The sequence below is a fragment of the Sminthopsis crassicaudata genome, chromosome 3, assembly GCF_048593235.1.
Source record: "Sminthopsis crassicaudata isolate SCR6 chromosome 3, ASM4859323v1, whole genome shotgun sequence".
In the NCBI taxonomy this organism is placed as follows: domain Eukaryota; kingdom Metazoa; phylum Chordata; class Mammalia; order Dasyuromorphia; family Dasyuridae; genus Sminthopsis; species Sminthopsis crassicaudata.
The window spans coordinates 443,593,841-443,616,044 of record NC_133619.1 but is presented as its reverse complement, the minus strand read 5'-3'; the positions used below and the strand labels follow the sequence as shown (position 1 = coordinate 443,616,044).

Genomic DNA, 22,204 nt, shown 5'->3' with positions numbered 1-22,204 from the left:
TTCTAGGCAGCTACGCAGAACAATGAGTAGGAAATAGCTGATAGTAAAAAGTAGAAAGAATAGACATGTTCATACCAGATCTCAAATATCTACTAGCTATAGGACTCTGTGCAAATTCCTTAGTTTGCTTCAGTTTCCTTAACTATAGAATAGAGCTAATACTCTACTTCCCAGGGTTGATCCCAAGGATCATAAAAATATTAGTCAAGTACTTACCACAGTATCTGGCACATATTAGGTGCTTTATAAATGCTTATTTCCTGAGCAGAACCAGGAGATCCTTGTACAGGGAAACAATATTATACAATAAGCAATTCTGATAGATGTGCCTCTTTTCCACAATGAGATGATTCAGGCCAGTTCTAATGATCTTGTGATGAAGAGAGTCATCTACACCCAGAGAAAGGATGGTGGGAACTGAGTGTGAATCACAACATAGCATTTTCACTCTTTCTGTTGTTTGTTTGCATTTTATATTTTTTCTCATTTTTTTCTTTCTGATCTGATTTTTGTTGTGCAGCAAGATATTTTTATAAATATGTATGCATATGTTGGATTTAACATATATTAGATTACTTGTCATTTAGGGGAGGAAGTAGGGGGGAGAGGGGAAATTGGGACACAAGGTTTTGCAAGGGTTAATGTTGGAAAATTATCCATGCATATGTTTTGAAAATAAAAAAAAGCTTTAATAAATAAACAAATAAATAATTGCTTCTTTGATTTCTAGTCAGTTATTCCTCATCATTTATTTTATTGTAGTAATTTTTAACTTGAGTATAATGATATTTATCTCTATTAAATTTAATTTACTCTACACAATCCATCAATTAAGTTGTGAAGACCTTTTTGTATATTGCTTCTCTCTTTATACTATCTATCTCTCCCAGTTTTGTGTCACATACAAATGGGATAAACACACCATCTATTACTTCATTGAAATCATTTATTTATTTACTGTATATCTGAAGAAAAAGCAAGTTCTGTTATAGAAATCTGCGGTTTCACGTACAGTCCTCTTTGACTATACCACTTATAACATATACATAATTCCCCTCTTGTTACATAAGAATATGGAAATGCCTTAAGTTTTATTTGTTTTTCGTTCAGTTCAGGATTTTTAAAGTAATTTTCCATCCCTTTCCTCTCCTTTTGTCTGGACCCTTTACAAAAGCACCTAAGAAAGTTTCTACAATCTCAATTTCTGCAATCTACAATTTCTGAGTCTCAATCACTATGATACTTGGTTATTCTCCCTCTTCCAAGTCCCATCCAACTACACTGATGTGAGACTCCCACCCTAGTTGCCCCTCCCGGACCCGCCTCCGTGGCTCCAGGGGCTTTAAAAGCTCGGAGTTCTCTGCATCATCTGAGAAGGGCATTGCATTCTGCCGATCACAGACAGACGCCTCGCAGATAGCTTCCCAGCCTGGGTAAGAGCGCTACAACAGCAGGATTTGTAGGGGAAGCGCTGGCTTGGAAACCTGGGCGGGCTTGGTTTTTTACCTTTCATTCTCTAATATGTGGGCCGGAGAACGGGACCACTAAAACTCGCTTCCTGGACCAGCCTTCTGTGTGTGGCAGGCTACTTGAAGATTCTAACCTCACTCAGAGCTGAGTAAGAAACTGGCCCAGAACTGAAGACAACTGTGCCCTCTGCTGAAGGTGGCCCTGCCCGGGGCGGGACAGTGGAAAGGAAGTGATGGGTGGGAAATGTATTAGGGCTAGGCAGGCAAAATGGGATGGCAGAGCTCTACCTGTTGTGCCAGTAGAGGATAAAAAAGAAGACTCTGGGTTGGAGAGTACTACAAAATGAACCAGGTGAGGAAGAAATTCCTCCCAAACTGGGTCTGTCATCCATGTACTTCCCTAATCTTAGGATCATAGATTTAGAGCTGGGAGTAACCTAAGAGCCTTTCTAATTCAACCCTTTCATTTTAAAGATGAGAAAACTGAGTCCTAGAAAGGTTAAGCAATTTCCTCAGGGTGACACAGCTAGTGTCTCTGAGGCCTGATTGAAATCAGGTCTTCCTAATTATAGGTCTAGAGCTACCCCTTTGTTATCTTTATGCCATTCTGTTTCTATCTACCAACAAGCTCAGAATAATACAACTTGAAGACACTTTGGAGATCATTTAGCCTACTTTCCTCATTTCACAGTTGAGGAAATGGGCTCAGTGAAGTTAAGCGTGGTGTCCAACATCAGTCCAACAGTAAGTAACAAAGTGAGGATTTGAACCCAGGTCTCTTGTCCCCAGTCCAGAACTCCACATCTTTTACAAGAGCTGCAGCTTTAGTAACCTGAACCTTGAGGCTTTGAGAGGTTAGAAGTAGGATCTAAAAGGAGGGAGATCAGAGAAGCATAGGATTTAGAGATGAAAGGGATCATTTAGTTCAATAACCCCATTTGGGGAAATTGACTTCTAGAAAGGGAAAATAATTTAAGGTTACATAAGTAATTAAGTAACAGTCAGAACTTGAACCCAGTAACCTAAGTACAATTCTAGGTTGATAATATTTCCCTGTACTACCAAGGAAATCCAAATGACAGTAACTACTACTTGTCTCACCAACACTGTGCAATGGAGAAGAGGAATGATTAATAATTTGTATTTTAGACATATATGTGTCTTTTCTATACTATGCTCTTTATCTCATAATATTTATTTAATTATATTTGGTTATTTATTTGTCTGATTTGGAATCATAAAGACATAGGCTCAAATATTACCCAAGACATGAAGATGAGTCTTCCTGATTTCAAACCTAGTACTCTATCCACTGCATTATCTGTCAATCATATAAGGCCACTAATGTTTTTAAAAGTTTATAATTTCAAGATAATTTCATTAGTTGCTCAATTCCAAAAATAGGACCCTCCTTATGAATCACAAACATAAGCTTATAAAATACTAAAATAAATAACATTTTATGTGGAATATATAATATAAAATGACTTCTCTTTGTATTGTACTACTGTCTTATAGAGCAAGTTTTTGAGGGCAGGAGCTTTCACTTCCATATTTGCATCTTTGGTACCTAGCAAAATTGCTTGAAAATTATGAAATGTTTATTGATGTATATCTCCACTTTCCACTTCATCTTCTTGGATTTGTTGATTTCTTAGAGTGAGTTCAGTAAGGAATTTCAGGATTGTTTGAATGACTTGAAATGGTCATTTAGAAAGTAGAAGGAGCATGATAAATGTGGGAAAATGCTTAGAAGAATTGCACATGTTTAAAGTATATTGGATTACTTGCTATCTAGGGGAAGAGATGGGGAGAAGGGAGGGAGAAAAGTTTGGAACACAAAGTTTTGCAAGGCTGAATGTTGACAGCTATCTTTGCATGTATTTTGAAGATAAAAGGCTATTATAAAAAAAATAAAGAAAATTTTAAACAAAAACAAAAACAAAGAAATCAGAAAGAACAGTAAAGTTCACCTAGGTAGGAAAAAGAAAAGATGATTTGAGAGAGAAAGATACTCTTGGTACCTTTTATTTTACCATTGAAAATCCTGTGCAGAAATATCACTGCCTTCTAGAAGTCTTTTCTGGTTTTGCACCATATAGAAATGCAGATCTTTGGGACTGGTCAGGCTCAAAACTGTTGTCATCTGTTCAATATCTACCTACCACTATGAGTGTTCACTGAGCTGTATGTGCTCCTTCTTCTTAAAAGCATCAAATCAAGAGTACACATCTCTTCAGAATTGCTGAAAAAAATCTTCAACAACAATCCAGTAACTTATTATGCCCTCAATCTCTGTCTCTCTGTGTCTCTGTCTCTCTCCCTCTCTTTCTGTTTCTGTCTCTGTCTGAATCTATCTGTTTCTGTTTCTCTCTCTGCCTCTCTGTCTGTCTCTCTATCTCTCTCTGTCTCTGTCTGTGTGTGTGTCTCTCTGTGTGTCTCTCTGTTTCCATGTTGCTTTGATTGTTTACAAACTCAAACTCTCTCTCTCTCTCTCTCTCTCTCTCTCTCTCTCTCTCTCTCTCTCTCTCTCTCTCTCTCTCTCTCTCTCTCTCTCTCTCTCTCTCTCTCTCTCTCTGTTTCCACGTTACCTTGATTGTTTACAGACACTTTGAGTAGTGTCTTTTCCCATTTGAGGGGATTGTACCTTTTCACTCTATCCCTCCTAACTTGGAAAATTCTTATCACCCAACACATTAGGCAGATGGTAGACAAAACAAAGTATCAGAACCAAATTAATGGTGCTAGGGCAAATCTTGGAAGCTGCATAATCAGAGCAAATAAGCTGACAGGGAGGAAACACCTGTATTAAGAGTTAATATACCTAGGTTCAAATCTTGGTTTTTCTACTTACTTTTAACTTTGGATAATAGACATCATGGCATAACAATAGCATGCTTCTTGGAGTCAGGAAGACCACTAGACTTTGTGCAAAACACATCTCTGAGCTTCAGAAACCTTCTAAGATTTATCTGTGAAGTTCAAGGCCACTTTTTATCTGTTAATAGAATGAGTTCCCAATCTTTGAGGTATTGATGAAAAGCTCTGAGGATCAGTTTCCTCATCCACAAAGGAAGGAGCAGAACTTCTATGTTTTCTAAGAATCTTTCCAATTCTAAAATTGGAAAAAAAAAAGGGGGGGGAAGGCATCTTTTAGTAGTCAAATGGATAAGACTATCTTGTCAAGACTAAAGATTTTTCTCCACACACAATAGAACATGGAAAATTGAAGCAATTATTTGAATAACTGAAGTAAAAGCAAAAAAACCCTATAACTTTCAATTATCTGGCTACTAGATTTCAAATATACTACAAAACTTTAATCATCAGAACAATTTGGTACTGATTAAGAAGTAAGTTGAACAATTGAACAGATTAAATATGCAATATGCAAAAAAAAATGAGCACAGTAACTCATATTTAAACCCTAACATACCAACCAATAGATAAGAACTCACAATTTAACAAAAATTGTGAGGAAAACAGAAAAGCAATCTGGGAGAAATGGGTATAGATTAACATTTCACAAAAGATAAGTTCCAAATGGGTATTTGACTTAGACATATGGGGTGACATCATAAACAAATTAGAAGAGCAAAGAAGTTATCTGTTGAATCTATGAATAGAGGAAGAGTTCATAATCAAATGAGAGATAGAGAAGATCAAACAATTGACAATTTTGATTACATAAAATTAAAGAGTTTTTGCACAAATAAAACTAATTCAGCTAAAATTAGAAAAGCAGATAAATGGGGGAGGAACTTTTTATAGAAGTTTCTCTAATAAAAAAAAATTAATTTCTAGGATATAGGGAACTGATTTAAATTTATAATAATAAAAGCTATTCCCCTTTGAGTAATGGTCAAAGGATATGAACAAGTGATCTTCAAAGGAATAAAGCCAACTCTCAATTGCCACATGAAAAAATGCTCTAAATCACTAATAGAAAAATTCAAATTAAGATAATTATACGGTTCTACCTCACACCTGCTAGATTAACAAACTTTGCAAGAAAAAAGGAAAAGAAAAATGCTGGATCACTGTGGGAAAGCAGATATATTTAATGCATTGTTATTGGAGCTGTGCACCACTTCAGCCCTTTTAGAAAGCAGTTTAGAACCATGTTCAATAAGCTGTTAAACTGAGTTTATCCATAAATTTAACAATACCACATTTAGGTCTATACCACAAAGAGATCAAAAATAGAGGAAAGGGACAAATATATACAAAAATATGTTCAGAAATTCTTTTTGTGATGGCAAATAGTTGGAAACTGAGGATTGGGAAAATATTCAATAAATTATAGTATTTGAATGGGATAAAATGTTATTATGCTGTGAGAATGATGAAGATGCTAGGGAAAATGATATAAACTGATGAAGAATGGGAAAGCAATTTATATGATAGCCACAATGATGTAAAGACAACTTTGAAAGACTTAAGGATTCTGATCAATACAATGACCAGAAAACTAATAATGCTACATGCTACCTACCTCTTGATAGAGAGGTGATAGACTCAGTTTGTTTTGCCCGACTGTGAATGTTTGTAATAGGGTATTTGTTCTTTTTTTCAATGGGAGTGAGAGGGAACAATGATGGAAAAGAGAAAGGGCAGATTTTTGTTGATTAAAAATTTTAATTTAAAATGAAAATAAATTTTGAAGTTTCAAAACAATTATTTGGCTACTTCTGGAAAGGGCTGAAGGAGTTCCTAGCTTTGAGTTGTCCAAATTAACAATTCAATTCTCAGTCCATTTAACATTTTAACTGTGACCCCAATGGGGAGATCAATTTTTTATTTGAGTCACAATTAAATTCTTATATGAACTCAATTATCAGTACTAATAGAAAAGAACATCAGTCTATAAGACATTATTCTCTTCTTTTAGTCCGAAGAAACCAATTTTCAGAAGAAGCTGGCAAGAGCATAGGGATCTTGGGGTGGACTATGAAACTAAGAAGCACAGGAACAAGGCAATGATTAAGAAACCAGTTGCAGATGATGAAGGTGAACCAAGGACTAAATTGAGCTTTAGGGAGATGAAAAGCCAAAAATGATAATTCTGCAAATATTAGTAACAAAAGAGATCACTCAAAATATTTTATAAAATATACAGTCCTGTATGGATATTGTTCCTTTCTCCTCTAAGCCAGACTGTTCCTCTATGAAAATGAATCTAATTTGAGTTCTGGATAATCTGTGAATCCTAATAGCATAAATGTAGTAACAACACTCTACTATCAGTGATCACCATGACTCATGGAAAGGGAATCAGGGACTCAATCCTGTATAGCATTAATAGCATGTAGAATAAAGAGAAAATTGTTCTGGAGCCTCTTTTTTGTTCCTGTGGCAAAAAGAAGTAGACCTAGGGGTTAGGCTTTCATATAGGAATAATTTATTTTCTAAACAACTACTATACGGATCTTGGGTTAGTTGAATCTGCAGGAATAGAATTATTATTCATAATGTGTTATATTTTTGTCTAATATTAATTATGTTCATAATTCTTCTAATACATTAACAACTTTGATGCATCCATGATCTCACCATTATGGCCACTCCCATTACTTCTGACAATTATGTCCCTTCTCTGACTTTTCATTCTAATTCATTTTATTCCCTTTATTACACTTACTACTTATTGCCTTTTTTCATAGATCATTTATCTTCTATATTTACCACTACTTCAATAACTAAAATAAATATTTTATTAATTTCTTTTACAGTCACATACATCTCTGGTTATAACCTATATTACCCAAATCAAAGACTTTTGAAGATCTTTTTCAACACAAATTCTGTGATCTAATCAACTAATATTTTGCTTTTGTATTACTGTTGTCTCACTTTTGTATTTGTGTCCTTATCCACAATACCCAGAATCTAACACATAGTTTTCTGGCAAAATGTTTTCTGATTGATTGGTTGATTACATAGTACAGTAATGCTGTACTATGCTCTTTTTTTATAAAATATCATTAAATTTTTTCAAATAAGTTCAAAAAATGAAAAAAGAAAGAAAATTAATCTGAGAACTGAGGTAATTATTTAGATAACTCCAGAAAAATAAATGTGCTTTTATTGGAATTATCTAGGAATAAAAAGAAAAGTAACCAGTAGAATATAAGTTCCTTATTAGCAAGAATTATCCAGTTTATGTTTTTGTATGCTCAGAACCTGTTAAAATGTCAGGCATATAGATATTTAACAAATATTTATTTACTTAAATTAGCTGAATTATCTGAATAACTCCTATGCTTAGCCTTGCTTTACTAAAGGAAGGCTGGCCTCTGATTTTAGATCATTCTTTCTTTTTTTACAAACAATTAAACTTTGTTTGAACCAATTTATTGATTGGAAAATTATTGTAAGATTTAGAGATAATAGCACAGAAATTCAGTGCAGAACAAATAATTAAACAAAAATGTTATATAAAATAGGATTTAGAATCACCTTTGAAAAAATTAGTTCTAACTTTATAGGAAAACACAAGAGAATCAAACATAATGAAAACATAACAATCAGCATATTTTCTTAATCATGTCATTTAACATCACATCAATGACATTAAATGTGTAATATTGTCAAGGATATAAAAGAAACTTTCCCCTTAAAACTTCTATATTATTTCATTGAGAGAAATGATCATACATCCCCCTTTAATAATCAATTTTTGAATTAGGACTAGAAGTTTGTTTTTTTTCAGAATCCTGTTGTTTGTTCAGTCTCTGAAGAACATTGCTCATTCAAACCTTACTCAACCTTACAAGGTGGGGAAGCCCTTTGTGCCCTACATAGGTATTAGATTAGCAATGGCTGGACAATTTGGAAGTAAGTGACATAATTCAAGTTACATTCCCCTGTCCCTTATTAGAATAGGTTCACCTTTCCTTTCAATATTCATTCTCTAATTCTCTAATTCTAATTCATTCTCTAATTATTACCTAAATAGAGTTGATTGCCAGCTTTAGGAAAACCCACTTTTCCAAGGGCATATAAACTTGAATCCATCTCCATGGTTGGTCTTTGGCATTCAAGAATGTCACTGACCCTTTTATTAATAAAATACTAGCATTATTAATAATGTGATTAATTACCCAGACTCTTTAAACATCACACATCAAGTATACATGCATTGTTGAGATCTATATCAAAGGATAGTCATTTTGATCATCATTCTCCCTGTAAATGGTGATGTCACTTTTTCTAAAGTAGTTAAAGAAGATATAGTTACAAACAGAGCCAAATCTATAGTGGAATAACTGGGGCTTTTCTTAAGAGCACTGACATTTAGAGTACTATTGAGACTTGCACTCCTCATTAAGCACAATTTACTGTCCAGTTAGCAAAAAAGAAAAATCGTTAAAATAAGAAACTACCAGATAGCATACTACTACTCAAGTGAATGCTTCCCCAAACTCTCTTGCTTTCCCCATACACTAGCCTTCCTGGCAATTACATTTACATTTAGTATAAGACACATAATATGACAAATATTGAAATATATTTAAAAAGATTGCACATATTTAACCTATATCAGATTACTTGCTGTCCTGGGGAGGAGATGGTAAGGGAAGGGGGGAGAAAAATTGAGACACAAAGTCTTTAAAAAATCAATGTTGAAAACTATCTTTAATGTATCTGGAAAAATTAAATACTATTGAGAGAAAAAATCATTTGTCTACCAGCACTAAGAGCTGAAAGCAGACAAAAGTTGTCTTTTAATCTCACAGCTCTGTGATATGTACTGTAAATATGGAGTACTTTTTAACTATTGTCTTTTGGAATCTTTAGGACTGAGTGATGCTCATGAAGTCTTGGTACTTTCTCTGGTTGTTGGAATGCCAGATAGTTCTGGCCCAGAGTGTCTGTGGGGGGAAAAGAAATGGAGCTAGAAGACCAAAGGCTAAACAAGTTTTATCAAATAATGTTGAAAAACTCCCTGGTTTCAGTAGCAAAGGTGAGTCATTTTCTTTTATATGTTCTCGTTCTAAACTTTACAGCAAATTACTTGTGCTTGTTGCTTTCAACTTCACCAAATCATTTTTAAAAAAGTTTCAAGGGCCCATATGTTGGAACTATCTCAATTATGAAAATTACTGCATGCCAATTCTATTATGTTCAAAGCCTTCAGTCTTTATAAAATCAAATCTACATTCTCTGTTCCATGTATCCTTCTCAGTATCTCCTTATGCATTTCAACAAGCAATTCTGTGTGCAGCTATTTCGTCCAGAGTTGTGCTCAAATTAGAAATGAGCCTCCAATGTAGAAAAGATAGGGATGGACAGATGTAGGAAAGTGTAGTTATAATCAGAGTCATAGATGGGAGAAGGTGTCTTGGACATGATCACTAGGGTACCAAGTTTCCAAGGGTACTAGCACTTTAAATATTTGGATAGCATAGAAAGAAATGAGTTTTGTACCTACTTACTAATAGTAATAAGTTAAAATGAATGCATTAAACTCATGTTAAGTAAATATTTTCATGAGCAACTACCTCACACCCCATGTGATAACCTCCAAATTCAACATTTGAAGAGATGTTTTCAGGGGGCAGATAGGCGGCACAGTGGATAAAGTGCCTGGAGTCAGGGAAAGTCATCTTCCTAAGTTCAAATTTGATCTCAGATATTTACTTAGTGTCTAAGCAAGTTACTTACCCTCATTTACCTCTATTCATCATCTATAAAATGACCTGGAAGAGATGGCAAACCATTTCAGTGTCTCTGCCTGAAATGGGGGCATAAAGAGTGAGACAAAATTGAAAAACTACAGATTTTCATGGGAACAAAAATATGAATTACTCTAATGAAAATATTATAGTTATAAAAATATTTGTTATAGTTGCAAAAATATTTGTTATAATTTCAATTACAATTGAAAACTCAATCCATGGAAGGGAATTCTCCCCTGTATAAAAGCAATTTTCCAGAAGCAGAAAGATTTTCTGTGTCTTAACCCAAATAGAAAGTATATTTGTGATCAGACATATGAAATATGTTGGTCAGCCATTCCAGTCATGTTTGACACTTAGTGAATCCAACTGGGCTTTTCTTGGCAAAGATATTGGAGTGGTTTACCATTTCTTTCTTCAAGTCATTTTACAGATAAAGAAACTGAGGCAAGCAGGGTTAAGTGACATGGTCACACAATTAGTGTCTAAGGCCATATTTGAACTCAGAAAAATGAATCTTCTGACTTTAGGTCCGGCACTCGATCTTCTGTGCTACCTAGCTGTCCCACATTAAACATAGTATCTCGTATTTGATCCATTTGACAAAATTTGAAGTAATCCTTTGGAATCCACTTTTGAACTTTTAAAAAAAATAATCAAGCATTTTGTGGCATGACTAAACAATTATTTTTAACAATTATTCCACAGATAAAGACTGTATCCTAGAAATGGCCTTTTTGCTGGATAGTTCTGAAGATGTGGGCAATTATTATCATGAGCAACAAAAGAAATTTGTGTTGGAAACAGTGAATAAGATGAAAGGTCTACAACTCACTTCTGGTCATACCCTTCAATGGAAAATGTCCTTACTGCAATATAGCAGTACTGACCTTATGAATCAGACCTTCCACAGTTGGGAGGGTCCTGAAGACTTCCAGAGCCATGTTGCATCCATCACACCCACTGGTCCCGGAGCCTATATGCCTTATGCCATAACTAACTTAACATGGCTCTATAAGACAGAAAGCAATCCTGGCAGTGCCAAGGTTGCGGTGTTCTTTATAAATGGGGCAAAACATGCAAGAAACAGAGACATTTCTGCAGCTGCTAAGAAGGCTAAAAACCAGGGCATTGTCTTCATTATTGTGGGACTGTCCAGTATAGCTGAAGAGACAGTCAATGCTGCCATACTGCCTTGCCTTGCCACAGTCCCTGTCTCACAAACTGTTTTTAATCTACAAGAGAAAAATATTGTGGAGAAGGTTCTTAAAAAAACAGTATGTACCAATCTTACTCTTTTTTCAAATCTAGGTTCCCAGTATATTTATCAACTAAAAAAAAAAAAAAAAAAAGCAAGAAAGCAAGCAAGAAAGAAAGAAAAAAAGAAAGAAAAGAAAAGAAAATCATCCAATACAGGTTTATGGGGTCCACCAATTTGGGTTTTTATAAATATATTTTGATTCCTTATATATGACTTTTTAGTAATCCTTTTTTATGTTATGGATTTAAAAACCGTATTCTGCATGGTCATTAAACTTCCCCAGACTGCCAAAAAGGTCAACAGCACTTTAAAAAAAGATTACAAACATCTGCACCGTAAAAGTCACCTTGTGGTTTCTTAGTATAGGTATATAGATTATGCTAAATAAATCAGTTTTTTAATTGATATTTTGTTGACAAAGGTTTCAGGCCATTGGTTCCATATTAATTTACTATACCAGGGGAAATTTGCTTAGTGGACTTTCTCTTAGGAGAACTTTGTCCAGTCTGCAATGTCTCTGTGTAACAGGTAGGACCCCTATCTGCTTATTTCTTAAAAGGTTTCCATTCATCTGACATCTCGCCCTGCAGACGCCTGTCTGATACCATACATTCATGAGATACAAAGCTGATGAGCTTTTCCTAGCTAAAAACTATGTTAATTTTGCCCTACTAGTTGCCAAGTGAGAACAATATCAGTTATTATTTTAGCAGAAGGCAGACATCACATTTCTTGTTTTATAATCATCTACTTAAATGAGTGCATTTTTCTCTTTAAGTGGATAATGGCCCATTTTTAAAATTTTATTTCATTTTTTTATATTCACAGAAAGAACTGACAGAGGAAAAGGTAGGTGTTATTTATATAAATTTGGTAAATGGTTATTGTGCATTCACATTTCATTGCATAAGAAATTACATATGTATGCATGTATATGTATATATATGTACTATATATGTAACATATATAATGCTTTGCAAATCTTAAAACAATTATATAAAAGTTTAGCTATTACTATTATTGATTTTGTCTACATTTTTTCTTTATGGTATAGTGGAAAAGGCCATTTAGTATTTAATCTGTAAGTGAAAAAGTCAGGAAAACTGAATTATAGTTTTGTTTCTACCTATACACTAATCATAATCTTCTATGAGTCACTTATATTTAAAGCTTCAGTCATCTCATCTGTAAAATGAGAAGACAGATGACTTCTAAAGTTACAGTTCTCCTCTAAAGCTCCTTTATTTATACCTGAAAAAATGGAATGTTTGTGAATTCCATATTACCATCTTTCAATGGACATTTTAAATTCAATGTTTTATAGGCTTCTCACATTCACCACATTCAAAAAAGAACACATGAGCTTTCCCCTTACACCTGTTCCTCTTCCTATTTTCCCTATTTCTGTTAAGGACATCCTCCTGGGATTTCTGCTTGGAACTTCAGTATTATCCTGAATTCATCATACTCCTGAATCCTACTTATCTATCCACTGCCAAATCTTGTTACTCCCATATTTTCAACATATTTTATAGTTGATCTTTTCTCTCTGCTCTCCGAGTCCTTATTACCTCTCTGTTGTTGATGTTGAGTTCTTTAAATCATGTCCAACTCTCCATGACCCCATTAGGGGTTTTCTTGGCAGAAATACTGTAATGGTTTGTCATTTCTTTCTCCAACTATTTTACAGATGAGATAATGAGACAAATAAGACTAAGTGATTTGCCCATGCTCACAGATTTGGACTGTCTGAAGTAAAATTTGAACTCAAGTTTTTCTGACTCCAGGTCAAGCGCTTACCCATTGTAGCATCTATCCCTCCCTCATTACCTCTAACCTGAACTATTGTTATAGTTACCCAATTGATCTCTCTGCCTTGCTTCTCCTGTCTCTAGTTCTTCCTTCGTGATTACTAAAATGATTTTCCTAAAATATGGGTCTGACTGACCATGGCATTGCCCTATTCAATGACTAGCTCCCTATTGTCTTAGAAACAATAATGATAATACTTTATATAGTGCTCCAATGTGTCAAGTGATTTGCAATTACTCTTTTACTTGATCCTCACAACAACCCAACGAATAGGCAGATACTATTATTATTTCCCTTTCACAGGTGAGGAAATTGAGGCAAACCAGTGAAATGACTTACCCTAGTTAATAAGTTTCTGAGATTGGATTTGAATTTAGGTCTTTCTTACTGCTGACTTACATAGTTATCTATCACCAACTAGGTAGAGCAGTGGACAAAGTACTAGTCCTAAACTTAAAACACTCTTCCTGAGTTTACATCTGGCCTTAGATACTTATATATGTGTAGTATACATACATATATATACATATATATATATACATATACATATATACAGATACAGATAGATAGATATTAGTTTGAATGATCCTGGGCAAGTCACTTAACCCTATTTACCTCAGTTTCCTTATCTATAAAAAGAACAGGAGAAGGAAATGGCAAAATATTCTGGTATCTCTGCTCAGGAAATCCCAAATGGTATTATAAAGAACTAGACACAACTGGAAATGACAGAACAACTTCCTTACTCCAGGCCTGCTTTTATCCCACTGTACTATCTTGCTACAAATAAAATATAAACTTTTCATTTGGTATCTAACGTCCACACTCGACTCCAACCTGTTTTTGAAGATTTGTGGTATTTCTCCCTTTATGACTCTGTACAGGTCATAAATCTGTATATGATTTTTTTGCTGCTCCTCATTTAACACACTCTTTCTCTCCTGTCTCAGTGTCTTTGCATTAGTTATTTCATGTTCCTGAAATGCACTTCTTCCTCAGCTCCATTTCCTTCAAGATTTAGCATAAGTGCCACCATCTACATAAAGCCTTTCCCAATCATCCTTCTTTCCTCCTAGAACCCTGTCTGCAGAAATTGTGCTGATAACTCTTACAACCAGTTGTTGGAAAATATAAAGCACATTTTTAGGTTTAATTCACACTACCGATATTTTCTCCATCACTTTCTTAAGTCTAGACAATCAACAAAACAATAAAATAAATCCGATTTGTAACATTTGGCCAATTCCCAAGGTATAAATGATCATACTAAAAATTTAACTATTTAGGGGCAGCTAAATGGCGCAGTGGATAGAGCACCAGCCCTGAAGCTAGGAGGACCTGAGTTCAAATCCAGTCTCAGACTTAAACACTTCCTAGATGTATGACCCTGTGACCCTGGGTAAGTCACTTAACCTTAAATGCCTCAGCAAAAAAAAAAATAATAATAATAATAATAATAACTACTTGTTCTCCCAAACGAGGATAAGCTGGCTCTAGTATACATTTGCTTCCCTCTCCAAATTACTTTGTATTTACTTTGTACATATTTCTATTTGAGGCAATTGGGGTTAAGTGACTTGCCCAGGATCACACAGCTAGGAAGTGTTAAATGTCTGAGAGCAGATTTGAACTCGGGTCCTCCTGAATTCAGGGCTGCTGCTCTATCCACAAAAAGAAATCTTTTAAAAAATATTTCCATTACTTTACCAAACTATAACAAAACTTGTTTACTCTTCTAAACTTGAAAATACCTGCTTTCAATATAGTTGAGTAAGCATATTGTCTAATTAGCATAGTACCAAAAAATATTTCTTTTTTGAACCAGCCAGTTTACAGATATAACAGCTTTCTAAGTGAGACCTTACTCAGTTCATTCTTTTGCTAAATGGTGCTGATACAAATTAAATGGTTTTTTTTCCTTGTAATGCCTGAAATCTTAAAATATAATAATTGATTTTTTTCTTGGTTAATTCCTCTTAAGTTCTGGCTAACTTTTTTAAAAGGCTTCTCTCTGGTTTACAGATTCTATGTTATTGTTGTTCTTTTATTTTCTCCTTACCACTTTCATTTTAAATCTTCTAATTGACAGTGGTATTTTTTCAGTGCCTGCAAACTTCTACATGCTTGTGTGAGAAAGGGGAAAGAGACTTTCCCTGCCCTGATGTAAGTAATTTCAATTTTTTATGTTTCTCCTTCTGCTTTCGTATTATAAATATATCTAATTAAGCCAGTTCCATTTAGAAGGTCATTAGTAGTCATTAATAGGTACTATTACTAGGAAAGGGAACGCAGAATTTGGTCAAGATGAATACCTCTGTTCCACAAGTGAATTTTTTTACTTGAATTTCTGTATTAATTGCCTACATTAATAAGAATTCATCAGATTCAAACCTTATTTTCACTTTTATACTGTATAAACTGGCCAAAATTTAGGTTAACTATACTTGACACAAAGAAACTTCATTAATTTGGCTTTTGTGAACATTAGAAATAAGGCATTCCCTTTGTGATATAATATATTTCTGAGGCAATATTAAAACACTTAGGAGAATAACTTTTCAGATACCAGCAAGCATTTTAGAGTCATTTGCATTACAATAAATGATGCATCATAAGCACTGCAAATGAATAATAAGCCAGACCTAGATGCATCATAAGCACTGCAAATGAATAATAAGCCAGACCTAGAATTGATTGGGAAGAAAAGAACTTGGGTAACTTGGTGGTAGAATGTTCACCTGCAAGTACAGTTTTCAGGGCTTGCAAGTAAGTACCTTGATGAAACAGTGTGGAATAGATAGAGTACTAGATTTAGGGTCAGGAAGATCTCAGTTCAAATCCTAGATACCAACATATTCATGTCCACTATGCACCTCTTCATTATACTTTGCATGATCTAAAATTATAATTCTTTAGGTACTGTAACATCTCATAACTCCAAACCACATAGTATTATAGCAATAACATTAATGTTAAAATGGTAGATCTTAGTTTAAGGGAGACATATTTTATCACTAATAGGAAAAAACAAATTTCCAAGGGTAATTCAACTTGTTTTTCCATTCCTGTTCATTCATTGACTATTCATAGTACCTGTCCAAGTTCAGGAAGAGCACTATGAACTATTCATCCAACTGTAAATCATAGAATAGAAAATAGACATTCTTCATTAGTCCACTTGTTTTTTTCATTGTAGATAGTTAGATAAAACTCTTTTTAGTGAATATTGATTAGTGATTGATATAGTAAGCCAAATGTTATCTGCTAATGGAAACATCTAAAGAGTCTTAACCATTTGTAGGAAATCCTTCCATTTGGACATTACATTGTCCAATGTAATACTGATAATTAGCAAACACTTTTGGTATATGCAATATTTGCTCTATTTTATGTCTCATCTGAGGTTAATATTGGAGTATTCATTGTTGTTACATTTTTCAAAAACTTACATAATTTTGACACATGCATGAGAGATACCTTTATGTATCTGGAGTCAAATCTTAGCTATGACTTCTACTTGTGTGACCTTAGGCAAGGTATTTAACTTTCTTGGGCCTCATTTTTTCATCTATGAAATTAAGGTCTATGACTAACTGGGCCCCTTCTGATTCTAGTTCCATAATCCTGTGATCCTTTAAGGCAGTATTTTGTTTTACTGAATCAAATGCTTTTTTATAGTCAAAAATCAGAACAGCTGGCTCTTATATTCTCTAGACTTCAATCTATGTCTGTGAAGTTATGGTTTGCTATATACTAATTATGTAAGTCTGACTACTGACTTTTCAAACTTTCATCTCTTCAAGAATATTCTCAAAACAAGAACAAAGATTTTTGCAAAGATTTTGTAAAGAGAAGAAAGTGGAACTATGTAATAGTTATGGATATTTTCTCACTTCCCATTTTTAAGTAACAATTAGATCTAAGTTTTTTCCTAACTGTTGCATCCTCTCCCTTTTAAGCATCTTAAAAATCAGTCTCCAACCAACCTCAAAATTGTATTGCAAGCAGACAAAAATGAAAATATTTGTCAAGATTGCTTTAACAAACTATTTTTCTCCATCAACAATAACAGGAACACTGCACTTGAACTCTGAAATTACAACCCTTGCTATGTTTCTTGAGGAAACAGAAAGGACACTAAAAAAAAAATTAATATGAAAATAAGATCTAAACCAGGAAAGAAGTTCATGCTGGAGGTAATACAGTTTTGAGGTCATTAAGGGACTGATTTTTCAATATAGAAAGGAGAGAATAACAAAAACCTCCAAAAAATCAGGAACTATTACTGAAAAAATGCTGATTGGGGCAGTACCAACTACTACTTTTCCATCTATACAAAATCTTCATCAGAATCATATGTGGATGGAAATCACCCTTTAAGTTTACTACTGATGAGGTATGAAAAAAAAAGAAACAGCCAGGCTTTTAAAAGTGAAATTCCTTTTTCCATTTTATATATTTATTCCACAATTTATTTATTTATTTATTACCTCTCTCTCATTTTTCTACCCCAAGTGAGCTATTAAAAATTAACAATAATACTTACAAATAAATATAGTTCAATAAAACAAATCCCCACATTAGCTATATACAAAAAGGAGAGTCTCATTCTGAATTTTAAGTCCATTTCTTTCTGGCAAGAAATACATAGCATCCTTCTTCAGTCTTCTGTATTCATAGCATAGCAAAAGAGTTCTAAAGTCTTTTGAAGTTGTTTTTCTTTATAGAACTGTTGTCATTATATAAATTGCTCTCCTAGTTTTGTTCACTTTGTTTCATATCAGTTCATAGGAGTCTTCCAAGTTTCTTGTAAAGTTGTCCATTTCATTATTTCTTATGACACAATAATATTCCATTACATTCATATAACATTCCCTGAATAAGTGGGTATCTCTTTAATTTTCCAATTTTTAGTTCCTATGAAAGACCTACTAAGAATCCTTTTGCACATATTCCATTTTCTTTTTTCTTTTTCTTTGACCTCTTTAAAGTATAGACTTAGAAATGTTATAGTTGGGTAAAGGTGTGTAGACAGGTTAGTGACTTTGTGGGACTAGTTCCAAATCACTTTCTGGAATGGCTGGAACAAATTACAACTCCACTATTTGTGCATCAGTCTGCTGATTTTTTCTTAAACTCTCCAACATCTACCAATTTCCTCTTCTGAAATCTTTGCTAGTCTGATAGGTTTGAAGTGGATTATCATCATTGTTTTAATTAGTATTTTTCTAATTAATAATTTGGAAGTGGATTATCATCATTGTTTTAATTAGTATTTTTCTAATTAATAATTTGGAAGTGGATTATCATCATTGTTTTAATTAGTATTTTTCTAATTAATAATTTGGAAGTGGATTATCATCATTGTTTTAATTAGTATTTTTCTAATTAATAATTTGGAAGTGGATTATCATCATTGTTTTAATTAGTATTTTTCTAATTAATAATTTGGAAGTGGATTATCATCATTGTTTTAATTAGTATTTTTCTAATAATTAATAATTTGGAATATATTTTATAACAGTAGGCACTGTTAACTTGAATTTCTTCCTTTGAGAACTGCCTATTCATATCCTTTGGGGTTTGGCTCCTAGTCTTGTTTACCCTAGTTCCTTATATATCTTGGATATGAAATGTTTATCAGGAGAATTTATTACAAAGATTTTTCCCAGTAACATACTCCCTTTCCAATTTTAACTATATTAGTCTTATTCCAAAAGTTTTCATTTTCTATAATCAAAAGTATCCATTTGATCTTCTGTGGTCTTCTTCCCTATCCATAAAACTGAAATATAATTTCTTCCATGCTTATCTAATTAATTTATATTTCTAAGGGCTTAAGAGAGATGTTAATATTTGCATAATGTTCCATAATGTTCTTCACATTGGTAGATAAATTTATTTGCTCCATGTTTCAAGCCTTCATTGAGTTGGAAAGAGAAGAAGAGAGAAGAAAAAGTCTAGTCTTCTGATTTCAAGAAAGTAAACATGAAAATCTAAACTGTATTGAAATACCTGAAGGAAAATAAAGACTCTAGGAAGGAAACTGACATGTCAAGAATCAGGTGCCTTAAAATAGAGCCTTTGGGGATTTCACCTTAAATGAGATTGTGAACTAAGTCTTTCTCTCCTCTCTTTCTGTATGTGTGTCTCTCTCTGTCTCTCATATCTCAGTTATGTTATTTTTCACTAGTAATAGATTAAAGGTACCTGATTCATGTCCCTGCTAAAATCAAGGGTTTTCCATCTCCCACTTCCTCTCTTCCTCTCTCCATCTCATCTCCCTCCCTCCTTCTTCTTCTCCTCTCTCTCTCTCTGTCTCTCTCTCTGTCTCTCTCTCTCTCTCTCTCTCTCTCTCTCTCTCTCTCTCTCTCTCTCTCTCTCTCTCTGTCTCTCTCTCTCTGTCTCTGTCTCTGTCTCTCTCTCTCTCTGTCTCTCTGTCTCTTTGTATCTCTCTGTGTCTCTGCCTCTGCCTCTGTCTCTCTGTCTCTGTTTCTCTCTCATCAAAAGCCAAAAGATCTTTCCTCTCCCAAGATCTCACCAATTCTGCCCTTTATGCAAGCATAGTTAAGAAATCATCCTCCATCAATAAGGAAAGTCTTAAACAAATAACATGAAGCCCAAAGTCACAAATGAGTAAATAATAAATGAATGAATGGCACTGGAATCATATGAATTTGAATAAAACTGCACTTATTTTTATGGATCTCATCTTTCATATTTTTTCATCATTTGACTGCCCTTCTTCTAATTAGTCTGAATTAGTGAAGTTTTATATATTCTCTCAAATTTTTTTATGTTATCTTTTGGGGCCAGACTCTTTTTACCCCTTACTACTTACATCTCTAATGTAAAGCTGGGCATATTTCTTGACATCTCTACTACCAAATCTTATCTATAAAATAAAAATGATAATTCAGAATATTCCATGGGATATATGTAACTATTACATTAATAAACATTATTAATAAAATGAAAAATGAATGAATGAAGCAGACTGGAAGTAGGATCAGCAGTAGGAGGCAGTGATGCCATTCTCAGGGTTCCTATGCTCCTTTTTATTGGCAGTTGTTTATCAGTTGTCACTGATAGTGATTAGAAAAATATTAATAAGTAAGTTGTTTGGGATTTTTTTGGTTGTTGTTGGTTTTGTTTTTTTGTTTTTTGTTTTCTGAGGCAAGTGGGATTAAGTGACTAGCCCAGTGTCCCACAGCTAGGAAATGTTAAGTGTAAGGCCATATTTGAACTGAGTTCTTCCTGACTTTAGGGCTGGTGCTCTATCCACTGCACTAACTAGCTGCCCCAAGAAGTAAGGTTTTTAAAAAGAAATTTTGGAGACAGCTTGGGTTAAGTGACTTGTCTAGGGTCACACACAGGGCTAATAAGTATCTAAAGTCCTTTTGACTTTAGGAGTCTTCTCCTAGGAGTAAGTTTTGCCCTGAGTTAAAAATTGTAATTGTTGCACTATATTTTTAAAAAGTATATAATATTTATGATCTCTTCCAAAGGGCAAAAGAGGTGACTGTGGTATTCCAGGGATAAAAGGTGACTGGGTATGTATCAATCTTCTTTATTATTATTTTATTTATTATGATTTATATTTCTTATTTGTTTGTTAAGTAACTGTTCCATAAATCAGAATATAATTATGGTATAGAAGAAATCAAACAGAGGGCATGGAGAATCAGGAGGATGTTGGAATCATTTTTATCTAAAGCAGAGATTCTTAACAATTTTTGTGTCTTGTACCCTTATTGAAATAATTTTTAAATTGAATGAAATGCTATAAAATTTATAAAGGTAAATAAATCTACATCTATGAAGATTAGTAAAAATAATGAGGTAATTTTGTCTCCTTCAAGTTGGCTAACCCCTTGAAATCTATCCATAGACCTCAAATTAAGAGCTTCTGACCTAAAGAAATCCAGGAATATTGCATAAAGAAAAATATATTCAAAGCCCATTTTGAAAAAAAAAAACTATGGCAGTAAAATTTCACCTTTCTGAAAAATTGTACAGTTGAAATTAATACAAATGACAATAATTCAAATAATTCTAGCAGCTATTCTAATTTACATTAGTTAATACCTATTAATACCTGAATACCAGTTAACACCTGAAGAAGAGAAAAAGGGATGGAAAACCAAACAAAAAGAAGAAAGCATCTCTTGACATTACTCAAGTCCTTCATAAGCTGGTACCCTCCTAAATTTCCAATTCTCTTATATTAACCAACCATACCCACTCCTCAATTCAGTGACATTGGCTTCATTGTCAGTCTTCAAACAAAACACTCCATCTCCAACTCCATCATTTTCACTGGTTGTCCCCTGTGTCTGGAATTTTCTTCCTCCTCATCTCCACCTCCTGGATTTTCCTGACTTCCTTAAGTACCAGCTAAAAATCCTACCCTCTGCATGTAGCCATTGTCCTTAAAACTAGTATATTCCCTTTCCTGATCATCAACAATCTATCCTGTCTGTATTTTGTTTGTACATTGTTGTTTTCACATTGTCTCCTCCATTAGAATGTGAAATTCTTGAGAAAACAGTTGGCCTTTTGATTTTTTTTTAATCTCCTGTGTATCCCCTACATGCACAGTACCCGGCACATAGTAGGCATTTAATAAATAAATTTGTGTTGACTAACACATACAAATATATGTATGGAAATATATGTAAGTGACTTACCCTCAAAGTACAGCCAACTCTCTAAAATTCCAAGTTATAGATAAGTTGTTCATCTGTGTTGTCACTTTCCATGCTATGAATAGCCCACATCATCAAAATAATAGGTTTGGATGAAAAGTCTCCATTCTCTTTGATTTCCCTCCTTAAACTTCATCTCCTTTTTCTTTTTTCTTTTCGAATAATTAATTCTCAACGGGATAATTCTTGTTTAGCTATTTAAAGAGTTTTGTGTAGATTTTTACTGAAAACCTGTAAAAAATGGATTAGACAATCTTCCCAAGAAATTGATTC

The 22,204-nt window shown here is 33.7% G+C and overlaps 1 protein-coding gene across 2 annotated transcripts in view; it reads left to right on the top strand.

The window, feature by feature from the left end:
• Positions 1-1,359: 1,359 nt before the first annotated feature.
• LOC141562892 (uncharacterized) overlaps positions 1,360-22,204 on the top strand; it is a 52,770-nt gene continuing 31,925 nt past the window's right edge. For both annotated transcript variants that reach the window (XM_074303187.1, XM_074303186.1), the window contains exons 1-6: positions 1,360-1,433; positions 9,270-9,435; positions 10,859-11,427; positions 12,240-12,260; positions 15,327-15,386; positions 20,732-20,776. In XM_074303187.1, the coding sequence (XP_074159288.1) occupies positions 9,279-9,435; positions 10,859-11,427; positions 12,240-12,260; positions 15,327-15,386; positions 20,732-20,776 (852 nt within the window). In that variant the 5' untranslated portion in view covers positions 1,360-1,433; positions 9,270-9,278. The remainder of the gene's footprint in view (positions 1,434-9,269; positions 9,436-10,858; positions 11,428-12,239; positions 12,261-15,326; positions 15,387-20,731; positions 20,777-22,204) is intronic.